Genomic DNA, 8,479 nt, shown 5'->3' on the forward strand with positions numbered 1-8,479 from the left:
GTAATCTAGGATTTTCAAAAGTTTTGTTTTTTCAAATTAATTTTTTTATTTGATTTAGCCACTTAGGGTTTCTTATTTACTTGATTATTTTACCGGCTATTACAATTTTATTATTTTTAATTCTTTGAATGATATGGATAATTACTTGGAGGATATCTTTAACTATATAGATCGTTTGATTTGATGTGATTAATTGCCTGGATGACATGGTTAAGTATTTGGATGAAATCATTAAGAGTTTAGATAATATGTCATATGTTTATTGTACCATTTTTATAGGCTAGACTTTCCTTATTTTGGGTTTGTCTCACAAAACCATTGGTTTGTCAATCAGACAAGTGTCACCTTATAGCTACTTATCTTTGTTAACAATTTAACAAATAATATGTGTAGTTGATTTAAATAAAATCTTGCTAGGCATGCTAGCTTCCTAGTTAACACCTACAAAGTATTGTCACACTTGATAAACATGAGCATGCTTTTGTTGAAACACATTAAAAGGTGTTAGAAGAAGAGATAATTAGTCATTAATTAGAGGTGAATTCTAATCTTTTGATTTTTCTTCTCAGTGGCGGAAGCAGAATTTTTAAATGAGGGGGGCCAAGATTTGAATATGTTGTTGTAAGATTTGAACTCTTTACCCCTCTTGTTTACTATTATATGGCAAAAACCAACTCCTCTACACTAAAGCTTATATTAATTGTATGCAAAATTTAATATTTATTTTGAGCCAAGGGGGAGGCCATGGCCTGATGGCCCACCCCAGCCCCCCTGGCTCCGCCCTTGTTTCTTCTAGCTGAACTTACATAAACTTAGCTTATATGTAGTTTAAACTAATATTAACTTATTACGAGTAAAAGAAAAAAATTATTTTAATCCAAGAAGGCAATTTATGTGGCAGTGATTATACAATTGTAGGCTTTAGGCCGTTGGATAGTTTCTATCAAGTGATAATGCTTCATATTCTCTTCGTTCTATTGAATTGTTTTTATAAATTCTAGTTTTTTTTTTTTTTTTTTTTTTTTTTTCAATCCTATGCTCTAATTTGCTATTTAGAGCCTGTTTTCATAGATTGAATTCAGCTGAGGTGAACTGAATTGAAAATAAACGTATTAGAACAGACCCTTAATTAATTGGATTACTTAGTTATTTATTGAAATAAACAAATATTATTAGACTTATAACAGGTGTCCAACAACTTCATAAAAGAAATATAAAAGCATAGATGCATGTCCAAGTATTTCAATTATCAAATCTTATCAATGGATAAAGTCTGGATAAAATGGTAATAATCCCTGTATAATTTGCACAGTTTGATTTTTATTACCTAACATTTTTCATCATAAAGATAGTATTGAATGATTATTACTCTAAATACTTATTATTGAAAAGGTATTAAAAGATTATAATCTGTATAATAACCTAAGGTAATCAGGCTGTGCTGTCCTTTTGATATAACTGTAATACCCTTATAAATTGCCAAATGTAAATAACTCAGCAAATTAAACCCTTAATTCAGCAAAAATAGTACCAATGTACTACTTTATACAAAGTATTACTAACACTTAATATAATATATCATGATAAAATGTGACCCTGTAAAAAATATGATTAAAATAAGTTAGAAAGAACCTGAATCGAAAACAATGGAGCACGTGTAAGGCTAAGATTCTCCCACACAAAAACAAAAACCAATGTAAAGAAAACCACAGTATATTTAATTTAAAACTGCATTTGGCTCTGTCTATATAATCAGTTTATTTATAAAGATAAAACCAGAGTAATAGCTACTTTTATTAGTTTTCTGGGTAAAAATTAAACACACACAAAAAAAAAAAAAAAAAAAAAAAAAAATAATGGAAGTTTTTATGTCAGCAATAATTGGGGTAATTATAGTGTTAATTGGTTACATCTATGTTAAGCTAGTCTTGCAGCCTAAATTATTAAGGTTGAAGTTGCAAAATCAAGGAATTAGAGGTCCACCACCTTGTTCTATTTTGTTGGGTAATATCCCACTAATTACCCAAATTAAATCTCAAATTAATTTACCATCTTATGCTAATTCATGTGATATTCAAGTTAATCATGATTGGCCTTTGATGTTATTTCCTCACCTTTATAAATGGCAATCTTTATACGGTAACACCCTTATTTTCTATCTCTTAATTTGCATTTTTATTTCATGTTTTTGGTGATTTTGGTTGGTTTTACTTTACATGAATGTATATATGTTTGATTTTTTTTTTTTTTTTTTTTTTTTTTTTTTTTTTTGAGATGAAGATTTTTGATAATGTATACATGAATTTGTTTATTGTGTTTGATAACCCTGAAAAATAAAGTGTCAAACTTGACCCGTCTTGTTTTGGCTTTACCGAACCAAGAATCATCGTATTAATAGTAATAGAATGAGATTGTTATGACTATTTTGGACAAAATACCTTTGATTGTTATGATTAATGGGTTTAACATTGGTTTGGTTGGACTTTATGGTGAATTTACTATGAATAAACATGTTTTTTTGTACGAGTCCATACATGTATATAATAACTTCTTCGTTATATTTTTTAATTGACACGTTTTGACTTATAAAATACTAAGCTTAAGCTTATGGTTGAGGCCTAAACCCGAAAATGTTCATAAAATGTGAAAACCACATGATTGATTACTATATGTACTATGTTAATTACAAATTTACAATGCAAACAACTGATATCTTTTGATTTGTGCCTCTCTTTTACTTTGGGTAACTTGGAACAATGAATTTGGTGGAGCAGGACCAGTGTTCACATATACAACTGGAAGGATGCAGATGTTGTGCGTAACAGACCCTAATGTTGTGAAGGACATTGTCCAATATAGCTCTGTGGATTTAGGAAAGCCTTCGTATTTGTCAAAGGATCGCGGTCCTTTGCTTGGTCAAGGTGTTATCTCCTCTAGTGGTTCCTTTTGGTCTTATCAAAGGAAACTCATTTCTCCTGAATTTTTCCCTGAGAAAGTTAAGTTAGAGGGTTTATCAGTTTAGCTTATCTTCTTTGGCGCGACAAGGGCTCTATACAATTAAGCGTTATCATAACTGCTTGAGTTGTGTTCAAGCAAGCTTGACTGACATGAAATATGTGCAGGGAGTGTTTGGTTTGATGGTGGATGCGACAACCACGATGTTGAGTTCCTGGGAAGATAGAGTAAGCAAAAGTGGTGGAACAGCAGAGATTGCGATTGATGAAGACATGAAAAGTTTGTCAGCTGATATAATTTCAAAAACTGCATTTGGGAGCAGCTACTCTAAGGGGAAAGACATATTTTCAAAGCTAAGGAAGCTTCAAAAGCTAATGAGTAAAAATCTGTATGTTGGGATTCCCTTTTCAAGGTAAATACTGATCTTATCACAATAAAAGCTCGATAAGTAGATGAAACTTGATCGTTGTATTATATATATATATATATATATATGCAGGTATATGCCAACCAAGACCAATCGGGAGATAAATAGACTAGAGAAAGAAATCGATTCAATGATATTAAGGGTTGTCAAAGAACGAATGGGAGCTGAACGTGAGACAGACTTCTTACAAAAGATACTTGAAGGTGCTAGAAAATGTGGTGAACAGAATGACGTTCCCTTCAAAATGGATGATAAGAGCCATGAGAAGCTCATCGTAGACAATTGCAAGAATATATATTTTGCTGGTCAGGAAACAACTGCTGCTACAGCAGCATGGAGCTTAATGTTACTGGCTGTGCACCCTGATTGGCAGACTCGGGCTCGAGCTGAGGCACTTGAAGCTTGCAGAGATGAAATTATAACTGCTGACAGTCTGAGACATATGAAAGTGGTATGTATACATTATTTTATCAATACGACTGTCATTTCATTAATAGATTACACTCTTGATTTCACAAAAATGCTCCTCTAAAGTGTCATTTGCCAACTTCATCTACTATAGGAAGAGGGTGTATGTGGAGGTTGAGATTCTAATCTCTAGTTTGGTATATCGTATTACTGGTTAATACACTGTTAGTGTTACTAGTATTTCTGTTTTGACTTGATGAATTCTGAATATTATGGTGCTTGGATCTTAAATGGTGATTCGAGTGCCAAATCCTGACATGGAATCAAACTTTAGACTATTCACTATTGTACTGTACTATTATCGAATATGGAGTAAGCTTCAGAAACATTAGCTATGATAAAGAAGTAATTATTGATGATATTTGTTAAGTTTTAGGCCAACTATACAAGTTTTTTTGAGCACTGTATGTGTATTTTTTTTATGCTCTATTACTCTTATTTGTAACCCTGTACTTTCTTTTGGCAGTTGACAATGATTATCCAAGAGACGCTTCGTCTCTACCCACCAGCAGTATTTTCTGTAAGAACAGCACTACAAGATGCCAGTCTAAAAGACATTCGAGTTCCAAAAGGACTCGACATTCAAGTTCCAATAGCTATGTTGCACCAGAATCCAGATTTATGGGGAGCAGACGCGAAAGAATTTCACCCTGAAAGATTTGCAAATGGAATTGCAGCAGCATGCAAAGTCCCGCAAGCTTACATACCTTTTGGGTATGGAGCTCGTGTATGTCTTGGCCAAAATTTCGCCATGATGGAGCTCAAAGTGATCTTATCCCTCATCTTGTCCAAGTTTAGCTTTTCGATTTCACCAGGTTATCAGCACAGCCCTGCATTTAGGCTAGTAATAGATCCTGAGCATGGAATTAAACTCCTCCTAAGCAGGGCTTAATTGGTTCAGGTTTTGTAAACTCGGCATTCACTCAGCTTCTTTGGATGCTAGATTTTAGCCATGGTGTAGGCGAAAGCCATAGTTCGCTATTAGCTACTGATTTTTCATTATAATCAGTGAGAAAAAATAACCTTAGCAATTAACGGAGTCTACCCCAAACACTCCATAAGCACAAAGTTTACATCATGAATTTGTGTACATTTCAATAACAATAGTCACACCCTTTGTTTCAAAAAGATTGTTCTTTTTATGTTGATATGTTTCAATTTGGTTGTTCTGGGTTTCTGACTAGTTATTTCTCTCTATGAATTTAACGCAACTAATCCTCCAAAACTCAATTATTGGCCTGTTCTAATTTTTTGATCAGTGAAAAGTAATTTTTTTTTTTTTTTTTTTTTGAAGAAAGACTCTGAATTAGTGTAGTAGGAACTAGGAAGTATGAAATTAAGACTGAACAATCTTGTTTTCTCAACTGAGGATATAATGAATATACCGTGTACTTGCAAAAATGTGAATTCTACTGTACAATGTCCCAAAGAAACTTGAAGTTGTAACTGTCACAAACAAAAGTTGTTCATCTTTCCCCAAATTCTTCGTTAAGTAATCGAATATCTTATCATATCATGGTGGGACTATGACGTTTATTGTGGATTGTGGTGTGGAATGAGCATTCGGATATTATGAATATACTGTATGTTACGTGCTGCTATGGAAACTTGGAAAGAACAAGGATGATAGAGATGGCTTTTTACAAGAAAAACTTGTAAAGGCGATAAGATCAGAAGCATCAATAAGGAAGACCTTGCCCTGAAATTTGATCAAGAAAACTTGATAATGAGTACCACAGATTTTGCCCGGTCATGAAACATCTGCTAACACAGCAGCGTAGTACTTGATGTTTATGGCAGGCTTCAACTTGAGATTGAGCTGAGGTACTTGAAGTTTGGGGAGAAAGGACAAGGACTTGGAATCCTGTTGATCAAAGGAATGTAAAAGTGGTTTGTTTTTCAAACTTTACTAGTTTACTGACATTACTACTTGATCAAAGGAATGTAAAAGTGGTTTATTTTTCAAACTTTACTAGTTTACTGACATTACTACTTAGAATTTGAGTGATCTTGTCTCACATTTTCACTTTTCGTCAGAATATCAGTGAAGTACTGTAACTAAAACTGGTTCCTGAACCTGAAGGAGTTTTACTCAACCTGAACATGAAATTAAACTCCTACAAAGGGAAAGAATTGTATTCTTTGAGTACAACAATAATATAATTCCCCCTTTTTTTTTACACAGAAAGTGCCTACTAAGAGAATCCCGCATATTGGGATATAGCCATTTAAAGGCTCATACTTGCACAGTTTCAACCCTACAACAGCAAAGAGGTTACGTTCATAGATCCTTAATCCTGAACGTGGAGCTATATACTATATTACACAATAAATAAGAAAAAAATTTAAAACATCAATTGATTAGGGCATCTGTATTTTGCTATGAGGCTAGCCAACTTCTTCCCAATTTATAAAAGTCACTGCAACAGAATGTCCATGTTTCAGCAAACCACTGATCATCATATTGAGTGAAACATTCAAAATTTGCAGTAAATTAGTATAAGTATCATGAAAGGAAGATTCTTAATCGACACAACAAAATCCATGTGGTCCTAACGTTTCGAAATAAAGGGCAAATGCCCAAGTCTAAGGGAGTAAGCTGTAGGAGTGCATACATATACAAGTAACTCAGCATAAGACAGAGCTTTTCCAAGCTAATGAAATACTCGTATTATTTCAGAATCAAAGTGCACTTCAAAGCAAAAAATCTATCTCAATTTTTCTTTATCAAAGTAGAACCTTTTCAAAGCAGCCTGTCCTAGGGAATTATGAGAAGAGAGAGCGGTGTCGGTTGCGTTCCAGTCGTGCTTCTCTCTGCAAAAAAAAAAAAAAAAAAAGCACATTATAAGCATTGAAGCTTGAGCAGTGTCAAACCATGTCAAAATGCACATTGAACAAAAATGGAATTAAATGCGATCACCCAATACAATACAGTGACTAAAGAAATCCATTTTAATACCTCTTATTTTCATCAATTTCTCTATCCACTTTCAAATAGACTTTCCTATATTAATGCAGCTACTAGGATAAGTTCAATGAAATAGACATGGCCACAAACAATGGCAAGTCGTCTTCGCTAGGATAATGCATCGTTGAACTTATCTACTATTTGGAGAACTGAAGTACAAACAAATTTCCCCAATTCTACAAGGAAACTTCAATCACATAAAAGGTTCACCAAAAATTTATCCATTTCTGCCACAACCGCCTTATAAGTCTCAATTTCGAAGGCAGATTCACCAAAATTCTCCAATTTAAGAAAATGCACCAAGATAATCTCAAGAAGAAAACAGATTTAGCAACAATTCAATGTTCATTACATACAATATGCATTTTTCACCAATCAGCCTTCACATTATGATGCTTAACCTTATTCTTAGACATTACCCTAAAAGGATAACTATCAGTTGTTTCAACTAATTACTTTTCTTTTTGTATAAGTAAAATAAATACACATAATTAGTAAACAAAACAAAATAAAATTATGGGTGTTAATATTGATTACCTCCTTCTTCTTGCATTCCTTGTAATCATCAAAGAATTCTTGACATTTGCTCTTTTCTGAGTTATTTTGCTCCAAACCTATTCATTAAGAAGACAAATTTAACAACTTGATCTAACCCAAAATCTCAAACTATAATCACAAGCTAAATCCCACAAATTTCGTCAATTTCATCATTTAAACTACATAAATGGAAAGTAAAATCTATTCACAATATCATGAACATTAACTTACAAGGGTATCTCAGATAAAACAGGGAAATCATCAAATGATCAATTTTCTATCGAAGTCTTACTCATTAAAACCCTTAATAAGCTAAATACGCAAAAATCGATGATTTCATAAAATTAGTTAAAAAAAATTAATGCCCAGAAATTGAATAAAATACCCAATTTTGCCATGAACTAGGGATTGACAAAAAAACAAACGCAACTAGAAAATAGAAATTACTAAATTAGGATAAAAAGGTAAAATCTTACACTTAAGGGAAGCAGTGTATTGAGGGAAGCATGAAGAATCGGATATTTTAGCAGCACTGGGATATGGCGGTGATTCTACTTTCGACGCCATTGCTTCGCCTTCTTTTTTCTCTCTCCTCCCTTTGCAAAGCGTCTTTCTGTTTTATTTTTACCCGTTTTTTGTTTTTCTTTGTTTTGAAAAGAAAAAAAATAAATAAATAAATCATGGCATATAAGAAATTCATAATAGGGGTCGTTTGGTTCACCCGGGGTAAACGGAATGAAATGGACAAAGGGAATGGAAGAGACTGGAATGAAAATACCCAATATTCACTATGTTGTTTGTTTTTAAAACAAAGGAAAACAATTCCATCATCCCACCACCACACAACCATCCCACAACCACCACACAACCACCTAATTCATTCACTTTCCACCTTTTTCTAGTCACCATCCGTCCACCAAACCACCATCCGCACCTCCACCGTCGATCGCCTCACCTTCGCCGCCCTTCGCAGCACCTTCGCCGCCCTTCTCCAGCCTCGCGCAGCTCTCTCTTCCACAAAAATCAACTCAGGCCAGAAAAACCCTAGAAACATCCCAACCCCTAGAAATCCTTCCCTCTCCCCGCAAAACCACCGTCCGATCCTCCCCTACCCTCGAAACCCT

At 33.8% G+C, this 8,479-nt stretch overlaps 2 protein-coding genes across 3 annotated transcripts; one reads left to right on the forward strand and one right to left on the reverse strand.

Annotated features, from left to right (window-relative positions):
* The first annotated feature begins 1,421 nt into the window (after positions 1 to 1,421).
* On the forward strand, positions 1,422 to 5,008 carry LOC110720482 (cytochrome P450 714C2-like). Its single transcript, XM_021899518.1, has 5 exons — positions 1,422 to 2,139; positions 2,775 to 3,016; positions 3,123 to 3,367; positions 3,455 to 3,833; positions 4,317 to 5,008. The coding sequence occupies exons 1-5, from the start codon at positions 1,857 to 1,859 to the stop codon at positions 4,740 to 4,742; spliced, it is 1,575 nt and encodes a 524-aa protein (XP_021755210.1). The 5' UTR covers positions 1,422 to 1,856; the 3' UTR covers positions 4,743 to 5,008.
* Positions 5,009 to 5,205: 197 nt separating this feature from the next.
* On the reverse strand, positions 5,206 to 8,224 carry LOC110720481 (cytochrome c oxidase-assembly factor COX23, mitochondrial-like). Of its 2 annotated transcripts, XM_021899517.1 has the most exons (4): positions 7,832 to 8,224; positions 7,356 to 7,432; positions 6,590 to 6,664; positions 5,206 to 6,270 (listed from the first exon to the last, which is right to left on the reverse strand). In XM_021899517.1, exons 1-3 carry the CDS (start codon positions 7,920 to 7,922, stop codon positions 6,617 to 6,619), a joined length of 216 nt encoding a protein of 71 aa, XP_021755209.1. In that variant the 5' UTR covers positions 7,923 to 8,224; the 3' UTR covers positions 5,206 to 6,270; positions 6,590 to 6,616. The 2 variants fall into 2 exon arrangements, with proteins under 2 accessions (XP_021755209.1, XP_021755208.1); XM_021899516.1 differs by lacking the exon at positions 5,206 to 6,270 and having other exon boundaries at positions 6,320 to 6,664; positions 7,832 to 8,214.
* Positions 8,225 to 8,479: the final 255 nt, after the last annotated feature.

This window comes from Chenopodium quinoa, unplaced genomic scaffold (genome assembly GCF_001683475.1).
Source record: "Chenopodium quinoa cultivar QQ74 unplaced genomic scaffold, ASM168347v1, whole genome shotgun sequence".
NCBI lineage: Eukaryota > Viridiplantae > Streptophyta > Magnoliopsida > Caryophyllales > Amaranthaceae > Chenopodium > Chenopodium quinoa.

Excerpts from the sequence above, each read along its gene's own strand:
- LOC110720482 (XM_021899518.1), top strand. The coding sequence starts at position 1,857 with ATGGAAGTTTTTATGTCAGCAATAATTGGGGTAATTATAGTGTTAATT. Across the intron at positions 2,140-2,774 it reads TAAATGGCAATCTTTATACG|GACCAGTGTTCACATATACA; the intron begins GTAACACCCTTA and ends TTGGTGGAGCAG. Across the intron at positions 3,017-3,122 it reads TTAAGTTAGAGGGTTTATCA|GGAGTGTTTGGTTTGATGGT; the intron begins GTTTAGCTTATC and ends AAATATGTGCAG.
- LOC110720481 (XM_021899517.1), bottom strand. The coding sequence starts at position 7,922 with ATGGCGTCGAAAGTAGAATCACCGCCATATCCCAGTGCTGCTAAAATA. Across the intron at positions 7,433-7,831 it reads ATACACTGCTTCCCTTAAGT|GTTTGGAGCAAAATAACTCA; the intron begins GTAAGATTTTAC and ends CTTAATGAATAG. Across the intron at positions 6,665-7,355 it reads AGGAATGCAAGAAGAAGGAG|AGAGAAGCACGACTGGAACG; the intron begins GTAATCAATATT and ends TTTTTTTTGCAG.